The sequence below is a fragment of the Populus alba genome, chromosome 16 (assembly GCF_005239225.2).
Source record: "Populus alba chromosome 16, ASM523922v2, whole genome shotgun sequence".
In the NCBI taxonomy this organism is placed as follows: Eukaryota; Viridiplantae; Streptophyta; class Magnoliopsida; order Malpighiales; family Salicaceae; genus Populus; species Populus alba.
Genome location: NC_133299.1, coordinates 3632028 through 3659133, shown reverse-complemented (window position 1 = coordinate 3659133; position 27106 = coordinate 3632028). Strand labels below are relative to the sequence as shown.

Sequence of the window (27106 nt, the reverse complement as noted above, 5' to 3'; positions counted from 1 at the left end):
TTTTTTTTGGTCATGTTCTTGTACTTTTACTTTGGTTATTGACTTTATGGTTTTTTTTAATATTCTCTCAATGATTATCCAAAAAAAATTACAAATAATGTGTTGAGTGGTAAATATTATAATTGCAATGTAATGAATATTATACTTAGAGGAACAAACTCAAGAATAATTTTGTATTAAAATGATGAATAGATAGAAAATACATATATAATCTGGTATCAGACATTGTTTTACACCAATAAAAATACCAAATACCAACAAAATGTGTTTATTAGTATATTCCACTGCCAATTGGAATTGTTCCACTTCTTGAGAATTGTTCATTTCCCAAGGCATTCTTTACTTCTTAAGGCATTGATAATTAATTTTTTTACTAGCAGAATCACTAACAACAACGCACTGATAATTAATGGTTGTTTAGATTGTGGTACACGTTCCTCAATGGAATCACTGACGGAATGGAAATTCCAAAGGGCCGGTAATTATTGCTTTTGTTGATTGTTGACTATTTACCCTTTTACCGATAAAACCACTAACAGAATAAAAAGCTAATGGTAATATTTAGAGAGGTTTCTGAATTTTTTCGTGTGAATTGCAAATTTTAACTTGATTTCACAAACAAAATCACCAACAGAAATTTTAAAGATATTAATATTTAATATTTTGTCAGGAATTCCATCACTAAAACCTAATATAAAAGACCACAGACACAACAAATAGGGCTTCATCTTCTTCATTCTTCTTCTTCTTTTATCCTCTCTATTTTTCTCTCTTCTTCTTCATTCTTTTATTATTGTTCATGACCCGAGCCGAAATCAAGCATCATCTTCTATTCTCATCAAAAGGTATGTTGTCTTTCTTCATTTTTCTTCTTATTTATATATTTTTTTTGGGTTTTTTAACAATCCCTTTTCATTTATTTTATTTTTCTCTTTTGTTTTTTTTTTTTTAAATTCTCGGCCGACACTAAGCACACCATAAATATAAGAATTTTTCATTCTTTTTTATTCTTTACTTGTGTTTTTTGCTTTGTATTATTTTTGTTTTTTTTGTTTTCATTATATTTGTTCAAATTTGTGTTGAGTTTTAGTTGTTATTTAATTAACTTTTTTATTATTTTTGAATAATTTTAGTTATTTTTTTCAATTTTATTGTTCGATTTCAATTAAATGTGTAGGACTAATTTTAATTATTATTTTGAATTTTTGTTAATTTAGATTTTTTTAATTTTAGGATTAAATATATTAGCACTTAGAAAATGAGAATTTTGTTCAAAATTGAATTATTCTAATTTGTTGGAAGAAATTGAATAAAATCAATTGGTTTGTGGTATATTTGTTGTGTATTTACATTTTTATAAATTTTAGTTAGCCACTTATATAGGAGAGTTGATGCCGATTTTTTTTTTTTTTAAAAATAGAAATCATCTAATTTGTTTTCATTAATTTGTGTAGATGCCTAGGGGCCGGATAGTCTATTGCACGTGATGATGGCAAGATCATTGCTAGTTTTTGTAGCAGTGATGTTGATGGCCACTAGTTATTAGGTGCTGATCAAAACTAGGCACCTAAGACACAAACATCGACTCACGAAGTGAGGTCGTTGAGCGCAATGTCGCAACATTTAGAGGGAGTCCCTTCATAGCGTAATTAATTTACCCTCAAGTATAAGGCTTAGTGGAAGGATGATCTTTCAATGTAAATTTGACTTGCTTTCATAGCGATATGTTTAATAATTTTTTTTTAAAATAATTTTATTTAACGAATGCAAGTTCAAGTTTACAAACATTGAGGCTGTAAGAACAATAACATTGTCCTTTAAATCATTGATGAAAATTCTATTGTTTCGATGAAGCCAGGTTTCCAAACATTCAGAATGGAAACCATAAATCGATGCATGATTTTCAAGGTTTAAGGTTAGTATTAACTTAAATAGTTTTTTTTATTATGTTAATTTGGTTAGTTTATTGAAATTACTAAAATTTTCCTTTAATAAATTTTTACTGCAAGGAAAAATTTGAATGAGAGAGGGTTGATGATAATGTTACGATGAGGGTTTGAGAGAATCATGCTGTCACTAGATAAGATTGAAATCAAGATATATTTTTTTTATTCCCAATATTAAAATTTTATTTCAAATTTACTAACAAATAATTTATTGGTAACATATAGGTTGCGTGATTTTTAGTACAAGGGGTAGAAGAAAGCAAAAAAATAAAAAAGTGAGAGAAAGCAAGCTTTCAACCTGAAATGACATGGCAGTTTGGAAGGATTTCAAACCGCCATATATGTTGGAGGCGCTATAGACGAACTAGATTCAACATGTGATATCTGCAGGTTTCACTTGATGATCATAGTCCGGTATGGAGAACCGACACCGGCATGTTCATGGTTCAATTACCATGCATACCAACACCTTCGTTCCGTTCGTTTTGCATACGAATCGGATGGTAAATTTTTTTTTAGTTCCATTTTTTTTATTTGTTATTTTTTATAAATATATTTAATTGACAACTTTTTATGTTGCATGCTACATTTGTTGGACATGAGCCAAGCTTGATGAAGCTTTTTGTTGAAATGCATGTGTGGAGTGGTGACCGCCAAAAAATAATGTAGCAATTCATGGATAGTCGAGTCCAGTTCTTTGTGGTATGTTAGTTTTCAATCATTTTTTTTTATTAAGTTATAATTTTCTTCAATTTGATGAATTTATTATTTATTTCCAGGATAAATATAACAACCGCTAACACTACAACCAAGAAGTTTGGACAACCTATAGTGTGTCGACGATTAGATACTCACAATTGATTCTGAACACTCAAACTCCCAAGTTTAAGGCGATATTAGACTGATGACTGCAATATTAGATTACTTATCTTAATGAAAAATATGAACAACTCATTGTGGATTATAAAGAAATCTACCGTGTGATAATGGAGATGAGATCACATATGGGTGGTCCATGTGCTCCTCCTTATTGGCTCCACGGTCCTAGCAACAACCAGCCTCCTCCTTCTCTTTCAATGTCATTTCTGTTTTAGATTTATTGTATTTGAACGTACAAATATTTAAATTTATAATAAATATTAATTTTGATATTATTTTAATTTATTTTTATATATTTGATTTTTATTTGGTTTTAATTTATTTTAATTATTTTTCTACTTATGTTCAATATATTTTTTAAAAAATATATTTTAAAATATTACTGATGGAGTTACTGATAAACCACATTCGTTGGTATATTTCAGATAGTTAAAAAAGAATTGTTGCAAATATCACTGCTACTGCTAGCTTTTCGATGGAATTACAAATGATATTTTGTTAGTGATATGTTATAATTACCGATGAAGATACTGACGGAAAAATAAAAACACCGACGGAATTGCATATGGTATTCTGTCTGTTATATGGCAAACTTCCTGAGAAAGATACTGACGGAATGAAGCAAGTAATTTTTTTTTTTTTGCGTGCTTTGTTCATTTGTAAATTCATTAGTAAATTTATTACCGACGGACCAAAAATTACTAACGAGAATTTTCTGATGGAATGCTTCTGTCCGTGAGCCCGTCTGTAAAATACTTACCGACAGATTATAAGTATAAATATTGATGGAAATTTTCATCAGCAAAACTATTAAATTTGATAATGTATTTTGTCAAATTATTGGTGCTCAATGATTTTTCACTTTGACTTGGCCTGATCTTGTATATACGATTAACAAATACTATCAGGCTATGCATCCACGTACCAAGGAGTATTGGATGGTAGTCATGTGTGTTTTATACCGTGACAAACATACTTTAGATCATGGTTTGAAATTCCGAGTTGGTTTAGTATGTGTGTGGTTTAGAGGTAAAAGTTGAGTTTTGTGTATGGACCCATTAAAAAGCTAAAAAAACAAAAAAAAAAATTAACTTTTATAATTGATTTTTATACATAATTAAGTGGTAACCAACCTCAATCTCTACCACAAAAGTTCCAAGTTTATATGGATTTTGACTAGCCTTACAGAATGGAAGACATGAGATCTTATAGAGGGTACGCCATCCTCCCAGGGGATATTTATGCTTTTGGGAATCAAGCACGCGAAGAACCGTGGCAAAGTCTTTTACTAAATTAGTGTATAAGGCTCGAGTTGATGCGACAACTGAACTCACTTGGGCCAGATCTTTCTTTCGAGAACTAAAGGTTAACCTTCCTCGAACAACACTTGTTTGGCGTGACAAAAAAGGTACCACCTACTCAAGTCATAATCTAGTTTTTCATGTCTGAAAAAAGGATGTGTAGGAGAAGGTTGCTCGTAAGGATCTTGATGTAACTACGTACAAAACCTTTGACGGATTCTTGTTTTCTCTGTTCAGAGGACAAGCTTCATGCTGTACAATAATTATCCATGAGTTCGAACGGATTGTTAGGAGATTATTATGGTATTTGAAAAATATATCTTTTAAAGTAATTTTTACTCGTAAATATATTAAAATAATATTTTTTATTTTTTAAAAATTATTTTTATTATCAATACATCAAAATAATTTAAAAATACGAAAACACAAACAGCATCTATATACACTCCTGTCCTGTTAGTCTTACACCACTTTTAACCCGAAGCTGACTTCTGTGGCTAAGCAATACCAAACTGAAAAGTGAGTCTTCTAGCTAGTAACACAAGTAGTATATATACTTAGTAATATCTCGTACTAGTAAGATAATTTCGACAGTACTAACTTCTTACTATTAAATGATTTATACAATATCATTATAAAACTTTTATTTAAATAGGATTTTACTTTAAAATAGCAAAAAGTAAAACAATTAAATATTAAAAAGAAAACAAAAAAAGGGATGAGAGAATCAAGTCCAAGTTCTTTTGGACTTCAAATGATAATTTAGATATATTTAATGATTTTTTAAAAACCCGTGCCATCCTTTAAAATATTTTTTTGAAATTATTGGTAATTAAAAAATCAAGATTTAATGTGTTTGGTTTCAACACTCAAATTTTAACCTATTTCATCTAATAACATACAAAAAAAAAAAAAACCCTAATAAAATACTATCAATCTCAAAACACACTTTAATTAATCTAAACACTCATAATCAAAACATATTTTTTAAATTCTAATTTATATTTTCTAGTATGATTTAAGGCTCAAGCTATCTACATTAAACTCTCGTATTAAAGATGAATCTAGTATCATCAAGATTAGTATTTTTTATGAGTTGAATGCGAGTGGTGCCCAAGATTTTTTTCTCTCATTTTCCTTTTCAACATCTCATTTTCTTTTCTCAACTACCATAAAGTGACAGAAATAAAATTTTAATAATTAAAATGTAAACTTTGAAAATTATAATGACAAATAACCAAAAAAAAAAGTTGTTAATGAACAGTGCAAATCAACATTGTAATGAATAATGTTTTACATTGTTTAAACAATATTTTGCTACACTCATTTATTTTTATTTTTCTTAATTTAATTATAATAATGAAAGAAAACCAAACCCTTGAACGTTCGAAACATATTGTGAGGGTTTATTTTCCATGTGTTTTCTTTAGATTTATTTATGTGCAACCGTTGTGGACCTACCCATGTCCTGATACAAAACAATTTTAAGGGTTTTTATAAATTTTATAATTATAAATTTTTTTTATATAATATTAAAATTACATTTTACTAAATAATTACGAGTTTAAATACTAGTATTTTAATTTTTAATATAAAATTAAATTAATAGCATAGAATTATACAAGTTTTAAACTGTAAAAAAAAAAAAAAAACCGTTAATGATAAGTAGTAGAGGTGAGCAAAAAAATTAAAAAACCCATTAAACCGAGAAAATTAGAAAAAAATAACCGAAAAAACCGAACCATGAAAATAAACTGGTTAGAATTTTGAAAAAACCAACTGGTTCGGTTTTGGTTTCATAAATCTGAAACTGAAAAAAAGCGAACCAAACCGAAACCGGAAAAAACCAAGTCAAACCGGTTTGAACTGGTTTTTTTAAAAAAAAAACCGAACTAAAACAAGTTGGTTTGAACCGGTTTTAGTTGTTTTTTTTTTTAAATTCAATTTAATTATTTTTTTTTAATAAAAACCAAATTAAACTGAATATAATCACTTAAGTAGTTATTTAAAAACTAGTGGCTGTCGAAAGAAAAATTTAACTGGGTCGTATAACTATCATGATAATTATGACAATAATATCAACTAGTTAATGTGCAAATATCCTGACACCAAAGCCTAAACAGTTGGGCATATGTCCACCTCTAATTAATATCCATGCCCAAGAGGGCATACTTTTTTCTTTTTTTTTCTCCTTCCTATCCTCAAATACGCACACAAAAGTGCCCTCTATGACACGTCTCTAAACCATATCCCAATTTATTTGGTAAAATTCATAGCAAAAATGTATAGCTAACTATGTTTTTCTTTTCTGACATAAAGCAGCTGCAAACATGACTCTATCCTGATCTAACCTTTTCACCGGTGAGACACGAAGACAGAGAAGAAGCATTGTCCCAGGAAGGCCCGGTCGGTAGAAGCTGCAACCCCCAACGTGCAAGACGTCTCTCTCATCTATCCTGCTTCTGCTTTCGTCGCCAGCCCCTTTCCTCCCTTGAGAGCAGAAACAGCAGCAGCTGAAATCGGGGATGTGCGAGTGATTAACTGTCTAGAAACAGAAGTTGCAAGTTTCACCATTAATATTATATGGCCCATACAGGATCTGTTTCTTGCGGGAAAAATAAGGGTAAGAACTCTAGGGGTACGAGCAGGTGCCATGTGAATTATAGGTGTCGAGGGATGGGGGAGAGCCAAGCTTTTTCGACAATTATTCCTCGTGTTATCATGGCCTTTCTGCATTAAAAGTTCTCTCTGCTCAATTATTTTCGTCGTTTCTCCCACACTCTCAGTACAATCATTCCTCGTCTATGATCATTACTATATATACAAATACAATCTCCAGGTGATCAGCAGTTTTAGTTAGCTTCAAGACATTGAAGAAAGACTTGGATCATCAGCTCCAGGTACGATCAAACGATCAATTCTTGTTTTTACTACTTGTATATCAGTGCTCTTTTCTGCAGCTGGCTATACATTTTCATCAGAAAAAGCTAATACTTAATTCTTGTTTTTTGTTAATTGTATACTGGGATATGTCCTTGTTTTTGTTCGATCAATTCAGAGTCCATTTTCTTTTTCTTTTTCTTGTTTTGTCTAAATTTGTTAGCCAGCTGATCCACTTCTCTGTTCAACGTCCAATTATTGACATGGTCACGAGTGACTGCTGATTTACTAGCGGGTTTAGTTCAAGGCGTTGTGTTGTTTTCTTTTCGTTTTCTGTTAAAAATAGAGTAAACAGTAATATTCTGAGGCTGTAAGTTTCTGAACTCAGTTTTCACAAACTCAAAAGCTTTTGTGTTTTGTCATGAATACTGTGCCACCTCTGCTACCACTCACTCTCACGGGCCAGCAAACGAAGACTGCTGCTGGAGACAGACAGCTGTAATTATCAAACTACCCGAACATTATTTTGTTTTCTCGGACACCAAATTCAATTTTGTTTTCCCGTTATTTTCTTGATCGTTCAGACTGCATTAATTCATCTAAAGTAAGTTTGTGTTTATCCGTGTCTTGTTGCTGTTGTTGTTGAGGAAAAAAAAAGAAGCAATAATCCAAAAGGCTGAAGGTTCTCCTTTATAGTGACTAGACTTCAGCTAGCTGACATGAGTTAAAACGGCACAAGTAGATGAACATGCATGACCCGCCAGCCCCACCGTCCCCAAATATTGACTCCACACTTCTTCCTCACCTCATGTTTAGATGTTTCATTTTAGATTACTTTTGCGTTGCTAGAGATATTGCACTCCATGTCGTCGACTCCATGTCGTCGTCAATCCAGTTCATACCCCACGTACAGTTCTTTGGTGGATTTAGCTAGATCCACATGCTATGCACAATATCTATCTTTTAGCATAATGAAAATGAGGGATCTATATACGAAAAATTATTAAATACATCGAGAATTGTATTTTTATTAGTATATAAGTGGTGGTTTGTTTCATCAGTTAAGGCATCATGCAGGTCATCGTCATAAAATGGAAGCAACGGACAAGTCATCCAAGCAATCTTCTGGTAACGTGCCACCACTGCCAAGAGACTCCCGGGGATCACTTGAAGTATTCAACCCCTCCAATGCCTACTTGAACCGACCCACTAACCCAGCATTTCGTTCACCAAACCCGACCTGGAAAAGCTGGGTTGATTCAAGTGCTAAAAATGAACCCGAATTCGAACCCGAAGAAGCACCCATCACCACCTCATGGATGGCCCTCAAGGACCCGGTCCCTACCCCAGTACCACCCCTACAGCAAGACGAGAAAAAACCGAAGCAACAACTGTCGGGTGAAATTGGGGTGGCAGCAAAAAGAGCGGCTGAGTGGGGCCTGGTGCTAAAGACCGACGACGAGACAGGCAAGCCACAAGGGGTTGGCGTGAGAACTTCGGGTGGGGATGACCCGAATGCAAAGCCGGGTACATCAAGAAGGGACTCGAATAACTCGGTGAGAAATTCTAGTGAGTTATCAGATGATGGAGGGACCAGTAACAGCAGCAATATCCCAAGAGTATCTGAAGACATAAGAAATGCACTGTCCACGTTCCAACAAACATTTGTGGTATCAGATGCCACAAAACCAGACTATCCAATCTTGTATGCAAGTGCTGGCTTCTTTAAAATGACAGGATATACCTCTAAGGAGGTCATTGGAAGGAATTGGTAAGCATATTTCTCAACGTACTAATGGTTTTCATCAGTGGTGTATTAATGGTGATCATGTGTGTGTATGAATATATATGGCGGGTTGGACCAGTCGGTTCTTACAGGGCGCAGGCACCGACCCAGAAGATGTAGCGAAAATCAGGGAGGCTTTACGAGGAGAGGGTACTTACTGTGGGAGATTGTTGAATTATAAGAAAGATGGTTCTCCCTTTTGGAACCTTCTTACAATTGCACCCATCAAGGACGATTCTGGCAAAGTCCTCAAATTCATTGGGTAATTACTCTTTTTTTTGTTCTTTTTTCAAATTATCCTTTATCTTAGTAATAATCAGAAGTGACATCCCATGTCAGGGAGGCTTTACGAGGAGAGGGTACTTGCTGTTTATTTTTATATTTTAAAAAAAAAATTAATTTTTTTTAGTTTTTTCTTAACTACAAATTAATATATTTTTAATATTTTCAAATCATTTTAATATACTAATATTAAAAATAATTTTTTTAAAATAAAAAATATATTATTTTAATATATTTTCAAGTAAAAAATATTTTAAAAAATAACCATAATCATATTCTTGAATAACTTGAAATACAAGGGCTATACGCTCATGAAAAAATATGAGTTCACTACAGGTTAAGTAGTAGTTGATTTAATCAAAATTTAATTTAATTTATTTTAAAAAAATTAACATTTCCTTTTAATATTATTTTTTAATAAAATTAAAATAATATTATTTTAATCAAGTTTGTTCATCTTTTTTCAACACATTATCTGGCTCTAGACTTGACACGGGTTTAATAAAAAAACATGGCAATGGTAGATCTAGAATTTAGGAGCATGGTTGTATCCCAAAGACGCGACATGATAAGCAAGGAGGAGAAAAGGAAGAAGAAATGCCCCATCCCATACGAATAAGATGCCCAACCCAATAATTCATTTTTTTTTTTTTTTTTTTGATGTGCCAACTGGGGTTTTAGCTAGCCATACTCTTAATGGCCACCTGCTACTGAGACTCAATGCCTGACAGTGATGGACTCTGGACCCCATTGATTGAGGGGGGGGGGGGGGGAAGAGCATGGTCTGAAAATGAAAATTAGAGGGGAGAATATTTGACAATTAATTTAAAATGGTAGATATATCTAATCATCTTGCCAGTTTACATGTTCTTATGTCTGCTTACTTGGCAGAATGCTAGTGGAGGTTAGCAAGCATACTGAGGGGTCCAAGGATAAGACCTTGCGTCCCAATGGATTGCCTGGATCCTTGATCCGATATGACGGTACTACTCTAAGCTTCTTATCTCCCTTCAATTATTATTACTGTTCATTCGACTATATGTCACGCAATTATTATTGATCTTACTTCAGTGGCCAGCATTGGACATGACATGGAGTAGGATTCATGGCCTCTTCAGATCATGACAATAAACTTTTTCTTTTTTTCTCCCTTTTCTTGGGATTTTGAAAGGAAGGTTAAAACCCTGTTCTGTGCTTTAGCTGACATCCATAGAACGTCCTAAAGTAGATTTTGTTGCGGTATCATGAGGGAGCCAATCTTAGCTTCTTCTTGTTTAGCTCGATGATTCATTGACTGCGAAAGCAACTCTCTTCTTTTTTTAGGAGAGGAGTTGCCTTTGCAGTCAAGTAATCATCAAGCCATGTACCATACCAGAGGACTGAGGTAGAAGGAAAAGATTTAGAAGATTATGATAAAATCTTAGCATTATATTCTAGTCTCAAAAACTAAAGACATGCAAATTGCTGCAACATCGAATAAAAACAAGACACCTATATATGTTCTTAAATGGTTTTGAGGTTCGCTGCTATCGAACTGATAGGAGGCCTTCGGTTACAGCAGTCATACTGCTGCTGCTACGTACATGAGTATAAACTGAATTTTTGATGAAATATCAGAAAAAATATGGTTGAATTGCGCAAATGAAACAAAGTTGCTGGCTCCTTAACAAATGGCATTTGAAAGTATAAACTGATACGCAAATAAGCAGATAACTTATTGTATGATTTACCTTTTCTTTTCATTTGATTAGGTAACTCAATTTTTTTGTCTTGCGTACATTTGAGCCACACCAATATCTTGCTTTGCAGCACGTCAAAAAGAAATGGCTACAAGTTCTGTAACAGAACTTGTTCACGCTGTGAACAGACCCCGTGCACTCAGTGAATCAACCAATCGTCCGTTGATGAGAAAATCAGAAGGTGGTGGAGAAGAGGAAAGAAAAGGAGCTATAGGGAGGCGAAACTCAGAGAATGTGGCTCCAAATAGACGGAATTCTCACGGGGGTACTCGAAACTCAATGCAACGTATCAGCGAGTTGCCGGAAAAGGAACCAAGAAAATCTAGCCGCCTTTCTTTCATGGGGTATAACTGCTTTTTGATGGCCATTGTAGCAGTAGACACCAGCATGCGATTCGTTTTTTTTTTTTTTTTTTTTTTTGTTGGCATATCTTCCTATTCTACTATTTGACATATATTGTTTGGAAATTCGATTTAGTCTCATGAGAAAAAGTACTCCTTCCAATGATGAGAGCTTTGATGTTGGAATTACTCTCGATGATGATTTTGAGAGTGATGACGAGGATGACGACGCAAGGCCTGATAGCCTTGATGACAAAGTGAGGAAGAAGGAAATGAGAAAGGGTATTGATCTCGCCACCACTCTTGAACGTATAGAGAAAAACTTTGTCATCACTGATCCAAGGCTGCCTGATAATCCCATTGTAAGATTCTCACTTCAACAAGATACATCTATTTATTCATTCTGCATGATGTAGTAGGAAACTGAGATGTATAATTTTCCTAACTGTTTAAAATTCTCAGATATTTGCCTCTGATAGCTTCTTAGAGCTGACAGAGTACAGTCGTGAAGAAATCTTGGGAAGAAATTGCAGGTGCGCTCCTGAATTGATGCAGTTCTGAAATGCTGTGATTAGTTTGAATCTATCTGAAAACATTAGATTAATTTCTTAATTGTAACCATAAGTTACTATGACACAGTTTATTTTTGAACTTAAACATAGACTTCATGAACGAGTAAGCTGTTAACATGGGTAGCTAGACATTGATTCCAGTGGGATGAAAATTTGTTTCAAGTCATGTAGAAAATGTCAGAGATTTTAGCCATGTTTCTACAGGAGAGGGGACATTAAAACTGCCAGGTTGACACCACATCAGTGCCCTGGATTAAAAGAAGACTTGTGCAGTAAACATTCTTAAAGTCTATAAATAAAATGAAATGCAAATGAATATACTGCAATCTATTTCATGCTTGGATTTTGTAGATTCTTGCAAGGGCCTGAAACTGATCCAGCGACTGTGAGGAAAATAAGGGAAGCAATTGATAACCAGACAGATGTCACCGTGCAGCTGATTAACTATACCAAGAGTGGTAAGCTAACTTTTGCTGTCTGAATTCTCTGTGACATTTCAGAATGGATAGCTAACTCAAAAGCATGTAGCTTTAGATTACTTCTTACATGTTCATGGTAGTATTTATATGCCTTCAAAGCAAAGCGAATATTACTGCTGTTTTGCGTCTTGCTACTTCCTTTATTTTCATATATTGATCTGTTCTTTTTAATCAAGTATAAAGCATTTCAAGACAAATCTGGAGAACATTCCTTCTTAGATTCTCTCATTATTATTATTTTTACCGTAATGCTAATTCTGAAATGAACAACTCTCCTTGTTCTTGTTGACACCATAAAAAGAAAACCTGTAATTTTCTTAATTTTTTTTCCCTTTAAGTTAATCATGGCCTTCCACACTTGATCCAGGTAAGAAGTTCTGGAACCTGTTCCATCTGCAGCCAATGCGTGACCAAAAGGTACATCACCTGCATCTCTTCAAACCAAAAAATGTTATGTTGTATCTCGTAATTCACTATTTGTATGAAATGAATCCTCATGGAAATCCAAAGTGAAAGGTTCTTTATGAGCTTTATCTTCTTGTGAACAGGGAGAAGTGCAGTATTTTATTGGAGTACAATTAGATGGCAGTGAGCATGTTGAGCCACGTACCAATAGTATCCCAGAGACAACAGCTATAGAGAGTGAACAACTGGTCTAAATTCTCTTCTTTTCTCTGTTTAAATCCCTGTAAAGCTAAGATTTTCAAACAACACTGCTAATATACATGTTAAATTAGTTCTCTGAAAATTCAAAGCTCAAGAATGCTAAAATTTCACCTCCCATTTCCTGAAGAAGCAGTGGTTTAATATTGTCACGATCATTTATTTCATGCACATCGTTAACAATGTCTCTCTAGAGGTATACATTTTCCCCTAACGAGCTTGACTGGTGTCCACTATCAGGTGAAACAAACTGCAGAAAATGTTGATGACGCAGTGAGAGAACTTCCGGATGCTAATATGGTAACTCCCTAAACAGCAAAAAGTAATCCGATCTTTAAATAGTCCTTCTGTGATTTGATTCTAGCAAAAAGTTCTCCTATCTGCAGAGACCAGAAGATTTGTGGGCAAATCATTCAAAAGTGGTTTATCCAAAGCCTCACAGAAAGGACAGCCCATCATGGAAAGCGATTCAAAAGGTATTATCCTTTGGATCCTTGAATATGTGTGACAATGACAATAGATTACAATCTAATTGTCAAGTCATCCAAAGCTGATTTTATGACGTGATATACAAATCGTTGGCATCGTTCTGCAAATTGTCGGACTTCAATTTTTCTTCAATGTGCACATGCCAATTTTATCTCTCTGTTTTTTTTTGCTCACCTATCTGCAGATTCTAGAAAGTGGAGAACAATTAGGCCTAAAGCATTTTAGGCCAGTAAAGCCCCTGGGATCCGGTGACACTGGCAGGTTTGTCTTTCCATTTTTGTACTGAATCCTCAGATCGCTGAACTTGTGTGATTCATAGTAGAGGGATTTCCATTTCCTTGGTTTACCTCCAGCACCTGTAGCAAGAAATCATACAAACGTGTTGCTGATAGTTTGCCTTTTCAAATAGATTTTTAAACGGTCTTTTTGTTAACCAAGATCATTTTCCTTTCACTTGTTATAATCACGCTGAATTAATCTTGAAAATTGTTTTCTAACTTGTCAATCGGCACGCAGCGTGCATTTGGTAGAATTGTATGGAACTGGTCAGTTTTTTGCCATGAAGACTATGGACAAGGCTGCTATGCTCAACCGCAATAAGGTAACTATTAACTATCTTTAATGTTGACGTTTGATATCTATAGTTTCTCGATTCTTGCTGGTCAACTAGCTAACTTTCCTTCACATTCAGCAATTCATGTTTACAGCTCATACTGTTTTCACTAAAATTAGATAATGACATTTTCGTTTCCACAAACTTGTTTTAATGACTCTAAAAGTTTTGAGTATTTCTGGATAAACTGAATGTCCTGAGTGTTATAGCTGCTTGTTAGCCAATAAATTACATGCCATGGTTATGCTCTGATGTTCATCCATGCTTTCTTTCAATGCAGGTGCATAGAGCTTGTGCAGAGAGAGAGATTCTTGACATGTTGGACCACCCTTTTCTTCCTGCGTTGTATGCATCATTTCAGGTTAGACAATGGGCAAGGGTTGAACTGACAGTTTTTTTCTAGAATGCCTAATCTTTGCAATGGTGAACATTAAAGTTTAGGTGCCTAATCTTGTCAAGTGATTGTATTTGAATCTGTTTTTAAGATTCATTTACTTGATTCATATGTAGATTATTAAAATTCTAATGATAATGTTTCAGACCAAAACACATATCTGTCTGATAACTGATTACTGCCCTGGTGGTGAGCTCTTCCTGCTTTTGGACAGACAGCCAAAGAAGGTGCTGAAGGAAGATGCTGTGAGGTAAAAACAAAGAATAGTTTCATGATGGTAAAAAAAACATTTCACTAGAAATGAAGCAAGAAACTTGGATATTCTTTACTCTCAATTTAGTTCAATAAAATGCAGATTTTATTCCCAAAGGAGGACAGATCATTTGAAAATGTGTGTGCTGTCCATAAGGGGCCTAGTCACTTTTGGGACTCATAACTATGAAATACCTGACAAATTCCTTATGATTTTGTAGATTTTATGCTGCAGAGGTAGTCATTGCATTGGAGTACCTTCATTGTCAAGGTAGATATTTGAGTTGATCATCAATATGTAATTATTGTAAGAACTGAGTTGATTTAATATTTGAAGTTTTCAAAACTGACACTAAGCGATGATTGAATCCATATGAATGATGGCCCTGACTTGTACAAGAACATTCCTTTGCCCTTTTACCTTTTCTTCTAAGTTAGCAAGCTAAGCAGTGGTAATGGTAATTCTAAAGATTCCTCCGGGGGGAAATAGAGATGTCTCCTACGTTATCCCTAATATATGTTTGGAAGTATGAACGTAATTTCTAATTTGAGTTGCATAGATTTTTTTTTGTATTATTCTGATTTGCCTCTCCCTAGATATCCCTTCTTCTATGTGGCCTGCTTGATCAGCAGTTATATTAAACTATTTTAAGCTTTTCTCCTAGTAAACTCAGAAGAGTGATTTTAACTTAGGTGAATAAAGAGTCTAGAGAAAGCAGTGTCTTCTGCTAGGAACTTTTCAGTGAATATTGGAATCACATAATTTCCAAAACTATAATCCAATAAATAAAAGGATTACGAGGCTATTATGTTCTTCCGTTGGTTTTATTCATTACTGAACTCTGCTGTTTCTCTTGCAGGGATAATTTACAGGGACCTAAAGCCTGAGAATGTTCTACTTCAGAGCAATGGGCATGTGGCCTTGACAGATTTTGATCTATCATGTTTAACATCCTGCAAACCCCAGGTATCCCAGCTGCACTTTATCCTTTTTCCCACTTGACATCATTTCTTCTATATGCCTCAGAATGTTTTGTTTAAGAATTTTCTTTTTGGCTACTTAGGGTATGTACTCAGTTCTGATTTTTTTTTTTTTTTCCTGACCTGTAACTCAATACTGACATTAACATAATATTTTTTTTATGCTCTCTTCAGCTCTTGATTCCAAGTACAAATGAAAAGAAAAGGCACCGTAAACATCAGCAGGCGCCGCCAGTCTTTATGGCTGAACCAATGAGAGCTTCAAATTCTTTTGTTGGAACTGAAGAGTATATAGCTCCGGTTTGTTTTCTTACTTGAACCTGCTTTTCATATATATATATATATTTGATCTTATTCGTGTTTTAGTTTTTTTTTTTTCTGAAGTTGTACGTAGGTTTTATTACTTCTTTTCATGCGTACGCTATTCTTCTCTTTTGTTTTACAGAATTTGAATTGTCTTCTGTCATTGCAGGAAATCATAACTGGGGCAGGCCATACCAGTGCTGTGGACTGGTGGGCTCTAGGTAATTATCTACCACATTGATCTTTGAAATGTCTTAAATGTTTGATGCCATGTCCATCATCATGCTTCGATCAATTAGACATTGAATTTGGCAAAACTGTAGCTTTCAGGATTCTAATATTCTTCCTCTCTAACTTCTTTCGTTTGATTCTCTTTTTGGTCGCAGGAATTCTGCTATATGAAATGCTTTATGGATACACACCATTCAGGGGGAAGACCAGGCAAAAGACATTCGCCAACATTCTTCACAAGGATCTCAAATTCCCTGGACGTATACCGGTGAGATAATTTCTTGATCAGTATGCGCTCATGTCTTCATGGGAGTGTTCGTCACTGTGCACAAGAATTTACGACAAGGAGAATAACATGGAATTCTTAACTTTGTCATGGAGCAGGTTAGCCTCAACGCGAAGCAGTTAATGTACCGTTTGCTGCATAGGGACCCCAAAAACAGGTTGGGTTCGCGAGAAGGAGCGAACGATATTAAACGGCATCCATTCTTCAAGGGTGTCAACTGGGCACTGGTTCGCTGCTTGGTAAGATAACAACAAACCTGTCCTTGTATCACTTCGTATCCTAGAGTAGCAGAGTTTAGGCACTGACAGATTCATGGATTCCCAGAATCCTCCTGAGCTCGAGGCACCATTTTTGGAGTCTGGAGAAGAAGAGGAAGTCAAAGTTGTGGATCCTGGAATGCAGGATCTACAGACAAATATCTTCTGAAGAGGTGATATTAATTTCTGCAATAGACATGCTTCTTGCTAGATAGTAGTCGTAGTCTTATCATGTCCCTTCTTCTAATCAAGTTCTTAACACGTTGTTTTCAGCTGAGTTGAGGAGTATTTTAACGCTTTGTATTCAGGAGTATTCAGGAGAAGAAGATGGTTGGCCCTGAAGACCACCTCTGATCTTCTTTTTTTCCCCCTTTATCAATGAATGATTTGATTGCTTTTTTGCTTATTAAGGTTTTTGATATGGTCGTGTAATGATGTGAGTGCTATGGCAACATGCAGCAGTTCCATGTGTACTTCACTCTTGAAATTATTGTCCTTGGATTTATTTAATATCCTTCTCTTCGAGTTAATTACAAAATTAGAGTGGTTGCTATGAGTGAAGAGCATTTGTTCCTTTTCGTCTTTTGTACTTTTTAGTAAAATTCATTAATTAAGAAATTAATTAGCTGTGACCAATTTGAGATTTTTATTTTGTTTCTGAAGAATAGTTAATTATATTTTAAAAATAAATAAATGAAAAATAGGAAAAATGAATACTCAAATAGATTAAATAACAGCCCTATCAATGGAAAACAAAAATTGATACAAGTATTTAAATAAAAATAAATGTAGTAGTGAGAACCAAGATTGTTAAAATCACGATTTAACTCGTAAAATCATATGATTTTACGAGTCAATATACACTTAACGTGCTAAATCGTTTTAAAAACTCAAAAATGGGTGAAATGGGGGAAAATCGCTAAAATTGTGTGAAATCGCGCAAAAATGCAATTTCACCACCAATTTAACGCTTTCAGCACAAAAGAGCAAATGTGAATCATTGTTCCCTCCAGCTCCATGTGTCAAGTGATTATTGGCCTATTACATAGTACACACACAAAATAAAAAGCAAAACAATTAACACGTAACACGTTCTTTTTTCATCGATTTTCATACAACACAACACAGGAAAAAATTAAAATCCCTAAGTCACTAAATCCTTATTCTCCTTCTCTCAGCCGTCCAAGTTCCAAAATCAACCACCGGTCCACCACCAATAACCCTCATCTTTTTTATTTTTCCATCTTTGACGACGTCCTTTCCACCAGCCACCATGAGATCCAGATTTCAAGCAACAATAACGGTGGCTCTCCAGTCTCCACCAACCATCGTAAGTTATTCTATTTATCTTTTTTCACCTCCTGCAAATAGCATTATGATTTAGAGTCTATAGTAATTTATTTGTAAAATTATGGACATATCCCTGTCCCCTGTGTCATGGGTCTCTCACCAAATCCCAGTCAATTAAGTTGTCTAAATTGGTGTTTTTATATTTATAATTCAGTTTCCATGGGTCACACACAAAACAAGTCTGTGAATTTTACACAATTGTTTGACTTGTTTGTAGAGAACCGTGACTTTTACAATTTACACAACTGTTTGAATTTTTATTTTTTGATAACAAAAAAGACAGGTTTATAATTTGATGGGCTAGGTTTCGAAAACAAGTCTGTGAATTTTTATTCAAGGTTAGTTGTTATTCGAAAACAAGTCAAATAGTGTTTGCTAACTGTTTGTGAATGCTTGAGTTGAGTACGTTTGACTGTTGTTTAGCGGTGTTTTGTTTTGTTAAATTTATAGTTTTTGTGAAGGATTGAAGGCCATTAAGGTTGTTTGAGACACATTGGAAAAAAAAAAGTTTTGATTTTGAATGTTATATAGATGGCAGAAAACTAGGTTCACGGTAGATAACTAGAGAGGAAAACACTTTGACATAATGGTTTGATAGAAAACTGGATTATGATTTTGAAAATGGTTTACTTGTTTATTTTCCAGAATGGTTTGACAATTGACACTTTGACTTGTTTATTTTTCAAAGCTTACGGGACAGAGAGGAAAACACTACAACAAATAAATCATTTGGAGAAAAACGTAATTCATGAGTTATAATGTTATATTATGTGTTTTGGATTCAATGTTTTACTTCTTAAAATTGTTAACTAGGTTACTGATTTTAATTAGTTTTTTAATTCAGTATTATGCTAATCCTTTTTTGAAAGCCGAATGTTTAATATCTAGATGCATTATTGTTCTAACACATATATTATGGTATTTTTTTTTAACAAAAAATTAATTACAATCATAAAATGTTTAGATTGATAACAGGATTGATTTGAGTTGATCCTTAAATTGTTAAACTTATGGCATCTAGAAAAAATGCTTTTGGTAATAGGCTTGATGCGGGATGACAACATAATATAGATGTTAATAAGAATTCTAGAAAAGTTCTATGCAAGTATTGTCAAAAATTATCAGTGAAGGTATTTTTCGTTTTAAATAGCATTTGGTTTGCACTCGTAAGGATGTTGAGTCATGTCAGCAAGTACCAGAAAATGTTAAATAGATGATTTTAGGTGTTTTAGTGAAAAATCTAGAAGCAATTAAAAAGAGAAGAAAGGTCCATCAATATAGTGGAAATGATGATGATGATAATGAAATAAAAGAAATTAGCTCCAAGGATAAAGGAAAGAGAGTAGGTAGCGGGAGTGGAAGTACATAAACAACCCTAAATCAATTGCTAAAAATGATATTAGAGAAGAAGTATGTCAATAAATTACTAGGTTTTTTTACACTAGTGCAATTCCATTTAATTGTGTAAAAAATCCTGAGTTTATTAAGGCACTTGAAATGGTTGTAAAGCATAGGCTAAGTTTCAAGCCTCCATCCTACTATAATATTAGAGAGAAGTATTTGAAGCAAGAAGTGGACCAAACAATGAAATTGCTTGAGGAGTACAAGCTAGAATGGAAAAAAAAAAAAAAAAACAAGTTGTTCAATAATGTCTAATGGATGGACAGATAAAAAAAGACGTTGTATTTGTAACTTTTTGGTTAATAGTCCTAAAGGGACAGTTTTTTTGTCATCGATGGATACTTCTAATATGTACAAGACTGTTGATAAGGTATTTGAGATGTTAGATGCTATTATGGAGAGGATTGAGGAGGAAAATGTTGTCCAAGTAGTGATGCGATTCAGGCAAGGTCAAATATTTGACCTTACCTGGATCGCATCAAGTAGTCACCGATAATGCTACAAATTATAAGGCAGTGGGACAATTATTGATGGAAAAAAGAAAGAGTTTGTTTTGGACACCATGTGCTGCTCATTGTATTGACTTGATATTAGAAGATTTTGAGAAGAAGTTAAAGGTTCATCAAGTAACTATTGCGAAGGGGAGGAAAATCATCTCATATATTTATTTAAGAACCATTCTTATTTCCATGCTAAGGCACTTCACGAAAGGAAGGGATTTGATTAGGCCTGCTGCCACTCGGTTTGCTATTGCATGTTTGACTCTAGGATGTTTGAATGATCATAAAATACAGTTGATGACTATGTTTACTTCCAAACAGAAGAAGGGAAACGAATTCAAAATTGTGTTTTGGACAACAAGTTTTGGCATGATGTCACTATATGTATGAAGACAACGTATCCTCTAATTAAAGTTCTTCGATTAGTTGATTCAGATGAGAAACCAACTATGAGTTTTATTTATAAAGCAATGGATGAAGTAAAAGAGAAGATATAAGTGAATTTTGGTTCTGTAAAAAAAATATATATATATATCTTGCTAATTTTTATTTCAAATGTTGTCATCTATTAATATTAATATCTTCCAATTGAGATATTCCTAGATTGCAATATATATATATATATATATGGAATATTGTTGATGCAAGATGGAAACTTTAACTCCATAGACCCTTACATCTAGCAGCTTAGTATGCAAGTGAAAGGTGCAAAATTGATTTACAACTTGAATCATTCAAGGATGCAAAAGTTTGTTTGGCATTGACGCTACCAAGATATTAAAAAAAAAAAAAAAACCCTCTAGCTCAATGGTGGGATTCTTATAAGGATGAATGTCTAGAATTACAAAGGTTTGCAATCCAAGTTCTAAGCTTGACTTGTGCTTCATTTGGATGTGAGCGTAATTGGAGTGCATTTGAAATGGTGAGTTTTTTTTTATTATTTTAAATGTTGAAATATTTGATAAAAATCTTATAAATTTGAATTGTTTATTTAGGTTCATATAAAACACAGAAATCATTTGCACTAAAAATAAATAAATGACTTGGTATTTGTAATGTGCAATCTGAAATTAAATGATAACCAATTCAAAAAGCAAGCTGATGATTTTGGTGTAGAAGATGATCTTTCATCTAATGCTGATTGGATAACCGAGGGAGAAAAACATTCAAACTTTGATTTGCTTTGTGCTATTGACAGTGCAACACGAAGACAAAATGGTAATGAAGATGAAAATGATGAAGAAAAAATTTCTAATGATGCTGAAATGGAGAGTCATGGTACTGAAGATGATTTGGAGATTCAAATTGATGATATTGGTGTTGGTACTAATAGCAGCAATAATGTTCATAATATTGGTGTTGGTACTAGTAGTGACATTAATAATCCTCTTGATGTTAATGATTTTGATGAATGCCTGAAAAATAATGAGGAAGATGAAGGCAATAAAGCTAGTTTTAGTTTACATGACACACAGTAGATTGTTTGTTTTAAGTTTATTAATTATTAGTTAATAATTATTTAATTATGTATGAATTTTTATTTAAACCATGTATTTTAAGTTGCTTGAACTATGTATGAATTTTTATTTAAAGGCTTGAACTATGTATAAATTTTTATTTGAAGCATGTATTTTAAGGTGCTTGAACTATGTATGAATTTTTATTTAAAGCATGAATATTTTTTTAATGTATTTTAAAATTCCTTATGATTTTACAATTTTACGATCCGAGTTTGTTTTGCTTTTTTTTTTTGTGCCATGTTAAAATCGTGATTTTAATAACCTTGATGAGAACCCTTCAATAGAAAGAAAAAAAAATAAGTTGAAGAAAAAATCAATAAATAGAGACACATATTTGGTCATTATCTCTATTTTACAAAATTTAAGTATAAATAAATATGAGGGGTGTAACTCAACTGGTAGAAGTCATCACTTCGAGTCTCACAAATTTCAGGGTAATTGAAAACTTACATAGTCGTTAACTTCAGAGCCAGTAAAATTAGTTGAGGTACACGCAAGCTAGTCCGGATATATATATATATATATAAGGCATCATGTGTCTGCTCATAGTACATTGAAAATTTATAACTCTATAATTACAAAATTGAAGCAAAAGTATATGATAATATGTTTACTCTATAAATACGTTGATAATTTTTAATGAAAAGATAACAAAAGAACTTGATTAAAAAAATCCTTTCAAATATATATATAAAAAAGTACAAGTGTTAAAAAAAAAAAAACCCACCTGATAAATATATCCAAATTGGAATTGAATTTAAAAAAAATCGAGGACGATGGTGATTTTGTGAGTTTTTAGTTTATTTATCTTCAAAGCCACCCTAATCTTACTTAGTATAAAATTCTTCTATTTGTTTTCTTCCATTCTAGTTATTTCAAGGTTTTAAATATATCAAAACATCAAGAAAAGATCACAATCAATATAACATAAAGGGATCACCAATTGATAATATAAAATATATGAAGGGCATTTTAGTCAACTAAACAATTACCCCAAACTCTGCCTTCTATTGACCCGCGTTGCACTGTAGGTCGTAATTTTAAAAAAAAAAATTGGGTATACAATCTATTTTGATACTTGTTTTTTTGAAAAAAAAAATTCAAAATATAATTCAAAAAGTTTGTGGCAATTATTTAATCAATCAAAATTAATATAATCATTTATGTAAATAAAAAAATAATTGTTAACAATAATTAAAAGAAAAACTTGAAAAATTAAGCGAAAAATATAGATCAAGTAAAACAATAAAAATAAAAACACATATAAAACTGATTTAATAAAATAAAAGAAAAAAATTATTATACAAAGCTGAATATTAGAAATAGTATTTTTATAAAATAAAGCTCATATGTATAGAATAAAAAATAGCTCTTTAAAATTTAAATACAAACAAAATAAATTTTTAAAAATCTCTATTAAAACAATACATGCAAAACTTGTAGTTTAGGTCATAAAATAAGGATAAACTGATATAAATGTTTTTGAAGATAACCACAAAACCAATATTTAAAAACAAAAAAATTAATATAGAATGATAAAATCATAAAAGAAAATGATAAAAAAAAAATATTGAACCGCATTAACTTTTCAAAATCATGAACCATGTCATTATATCAGAAGCATCACAAATGAGAAAAACATGAAACCCAATCTCCAACAAATCAAACGTCGAAGGATGAAATCCTAAAAAAATCGATTACACAAAAAACATATAATGAATGAGGGTAAAAATAAAAATAAAAAAATAAATTAGAAGGGCATTAAAAATTTAAATTAAGGGGTTAAATTGAAAAGAACAAAAAATTAAACAAATGAAAAAAAAAATATCAAAAGAATGAGGGTTAAACTGAAAAAAGAAATGATAAAATAATATAAACTTTGATTGAACTATGAAATTAAAAACCAGAACGATGAAATTGAAAAATCAATAAAATTTTAACAAAAGAGCCAAGGAAAAAAATCAGAAATCAAAAGAATAAGGATCAAATTAATATATATATATATATATATATATATATATATATATATGATAAATTGTAATTTAATTACTAAATTGAAAACATAAAAACCTTTATAAAAGGGTTAGTGATGAAAACAAACAATCAAGAACATAAAGACTGAAATTGAAAAAAATAAAAGAAAAGAGGACCGAAATGTACTTTCTCTAGAAGAGAGAGAAAGAAAAAAAGAAAAAAATTAATACCAACAATAAACTACCTTTCATCCATTGCCACACATCATGCCAGCAGGTAGAGGACACAATGATGTTTTCAAAGACATCGTGGAAGGGTAAGTTTAGCCACTAGATGATGTCGCACAATCTGCTATAAAAGCGTGAATGCCCTTCATGGACTGGTGTGTAATAAAAATGCGTCAACAACTTTTTCAAATAAAAATTATTTTTCCAACTTAAAAATACTAAAATGTCCTTCATGAGCCTGAAAAATTAAAAAAAAAAAAAACTTGTGTAAAGGGAAAAAAAAAATTACTTGTTGTATGCCTTCTTTTTTTTTTTTGTCTTTTCTAATGATAAAATCATAATTTTTTTGTATTCTAAGAACAAAACGCAAAAGAAAAAAAATCATTTGCCAACAACTCTGGTTATTTTTATCCTAGAGATAAATAAATAATTTTATTGTTTAAATTTTTTTGAAAAAGTCAAAATAGCTTTTGGTTAACATTTCTAAATTTTGTTGATCTTGAAGAAAAATACATCATTTTACTTTGCAAAAAATAAAAAAAAGATTGACATACCCCGAACAATCTCTTAACGACCAATGAGTCATTGAAAATGAATTATCCCTTCCACCAAGGCTTCTATTTTTCCCATCTAAGGATAAAATGATAATTTTACTATAATAATCGACAATAAATTATGCTAGTGCTATTGTGAAAAACCAACTACCAATTTATTTTTTATTAATTAGCAAATAAACTAAAATAACTACCCTTTTATACTTTTGATAACTTGAAGCCCCTCACATTTTATTGTTCATGTTAATAATATATATATTTTCCTTTTTAATCCCTAATGTTTTTTTACAATTTTTTTTATTGTATATTTTTTTTTCAATTTTATCTTTTCAAATTCTATTCTCATGGTTTAAATGTCTTAATATTTATTTCTATTTATATTACTTGCATGTATTCAATATGTAATAACATATTTTAACATTAAATTCAAGATTTATTTTACAAAATACAATTTGTTGCCAAAAAATTAAAAAAAATAAGAAACGAACTCATAAAAAAAAAAAAACTAAAGCTATTTCCACACACACAAAAAGTGAAAAACTTTAATTTTTATCCCTGAAATCTTGAATTATACTCATTTGATCTCTAGTATTTGACTTTATAATTGAGGTTCAAAACTTTAATTATTTTAACATTTCAATTCTTAGATTTTAATGAACAAAAGAGTAAGTTATTGAAAAACAGTAAAAAAAATAAATAGTGAGCCAAACACGTTCCAATAAATAATAGAATTCAATGAAGATAATTTTGAGAAAAGTTAATAAAGACCAGTTAATTTATTTTAGATTCAACTTACTTTGCATTTTTAAACTTATTAAAAGATGTTTTCAGCTTCAAAATATAATTATTGAGATTTCTTTGATATTTTTTAGATCCAAATACACAAACCGGACACGTGACACGGCAAGTGACAATTTGTAATTCGTTGAAAAAAAGAGAGCATATGACAGTCTACTCTTCAAAAATAAATAATAAAAAAGCCTGACACGTGACCTTACTTTTCTTGGAGACCAGGAAGGAAGCTCGTTAAGGCCACCAACATCTAGCTTCTTCTCTTTTTACTTAAAAGTTTAATTTTTTTTAATATTTTTTTTATTTATTAAATTATTTGGTTTAGTTTTTTAATATTAATATATTTTTGGGAATTTTGATATAATTTTATAATACTTCAAAAATATTATTTTAATTTATGTTTTAATTATATATCAAATTATATTTGCATGGTTAATTTATAAGAAAAAAAATTATATATATCTAAAAACATATAAAATATAATCACATAAAAGGGTGGTGTACTAGCTGCTGAGGAAAAAACTTGAAAAAACTAAAATTGAATAAACTAATTACAAAACAAAAAAAAAATTATTCAATTAGGTTTCAATTTTAAAAATCTGAAACCCATTAAATCAAACAGAACTAAACTAATTTAAACAACATTAAACCAAGTTAAAAACCAAATATGAATTAGTTTTCTCCTAACCTTGAAGCCTAAATCAAACCTAGATGCCTCCACTTTTCTCTCAAGTGTCTTTCATCCTCACAAGCTTTCCGTCTCTCATTCTCTTCTATCTATCCTCCATAGCCGTTACCAGTATCTCTCTCTATCCTCCATCACTATCGCCAGTCTCTGTCTCTACTCTAGACAACAATAACTTTTCCCCTTCTTCTACTTGTTTCTGACCACTCGTGTTTGATATTTACTTGTTAGTTGGACATTAATTGGTCCAGGGAAAGAGAGATTTTAAATCATGGCTCAAAGACACAAATCAAATCTGCTTCTATCTATTACCAATGTTTCATTTGTCTCTATCTATAAGTGGTTCCTTGTTTTTTTAACCAACATCTTTTTTTTATTTTATTAGCATGATTATTTGAGCAATTTATACGGATCTGGATTAATTTTATAAATTTTAAAATTAATAATTATATAAATCTCTGATATGACTAGTTAAGCTATACTCTAGAGTTTTTTTTTTTTCCTTTTCATTCTAATGTAAGTGTTAAGTTGTCCACAATTTATGTGTTCTTTCCCTATGGATTTTTATCGGTAAATTCATGTGGTGCTCTTAACCATTGATTTATCACTTGTTACAATTCTGTGTTAATTTTACAACTACAGTTCTTAAGGGAAATGTCAGCAAAATTTTGTACTATTTGTCTTATATTTCTGACAAAAGTGTGGTGTACTAACTAGTGATTTTGTCTTCTATCCTCTCAAAATATATATATATATATATATATATATATATATAAAATGGTTCATAATTGTCTTTCCTTTTCACAACCTGCTAACTTTACGATTGCAAGTTATATTTAGTCAAGTAATTAACAATACGAAGATGTTTGCATTGCACAAGTTGATATCTCATCAGGCAACATCTTTGCTTTTGTTTTAACAATTAAACACCATCCCTTCATCTACTTTTCCTGGCTTCTGACATACAATTACACTAAATTGGTTTGATGGATCAATGTGTTTTTTCCATAAAAAACCATAATTTCCTTTATGGTTATTGTTTGCATCATTGTGTTTGTTCATGTGACTAAGCTATAAAAAGCATGATAAATTGATATGGTGAATAGCTCATCCAAAAACAATTTAAAGGTCAAGCTCAAAGATAAAAAAGACAAGAAAAAAATAGGCAACAGGTTTTTTTACATCATTAAAAGTTTTTCTAAAAGCACATCAAAGGTCCCAAAAAAATTCAATTAAAAGACAAAAAAAAAAAACACAAGGTAATTTTAACATGTTTTTTACATTAATTAAAGCTTTCAAAAAAGCCTTATAAAGCCAAAAAAAAAAAAAAAACCAAACAAAAAATCATGTTTTTCTAGTTTTAACATCAAGTAACCAAATCAAGCCAAATTAAAAAAAATTCAGTTTAGTTATTTTTTTTTAAATAAAA

The 27106-nt window shown here is 31.8% G+C and overlaps 1 protein-coding gene across 2 annotated transcripts; it reads left to right on the top strand.

Moving 5' to 3' along the window:
* The first annotated feature begins 6359 nt into the window (after nucleotides 1–6359).
* Nucleotides 6360–17230, top strand: LOC118050632 (phototropin-1). 2 transcript variants are annotated; one of them, XM_073405287.1, is made up of 24 exons: nucleotides 6360–7026; nucleotides 8084–8777; nucleotides 8872–9054; nucleotides 9966–10057; nucleotides 10884–11157; nucleotides 11291–11516; nucleotides 11617–11687; nucleotides 12078–12184; nucleotides 12573–12622; nucleotides 12754–12858; nucleotides 13109–13168; nucleotides 13255–13344; nucleotides 13542–13618; nucleotides 13874–13958; nucleotides 14251–14331; nucleotides 14511–14614; nucleotides 14838–14887; nucleotides 15477–15583; nucleotides 15772–15897; nucleotides 16070–16121; nucleotides 16287–16399; nucleotides 16516–16656; nucleotides 16742–16847; nucleotides 16983–17230. In XM_073405287.1, exons 2-23 carry the CDS (start codon nucleotides 8098–8100, stop codon nucleotides 16841–16843), a joined length of 2976 nt encoding a protein of 991 aa, XP_073261388.1. In that variant the 5' UTR covers nucleotides 6360–7026; nucleotides 8084–8097; the 3' UTR covers nucleotides 16844–16847; nucleotides 16983–17230. The 2 variants fall into 2 exon arrangements, with proteins under 2 accessions (XP_073261388.1, XP_034916917.1); XM_035061026.2 differs by having other exon boundaries at nucleotides 6361–7026; nucleotides 16948–17230.
* The last annotated feature ends 9876 nt before the right edge of the window (nucleotides 17231–27106 follow it).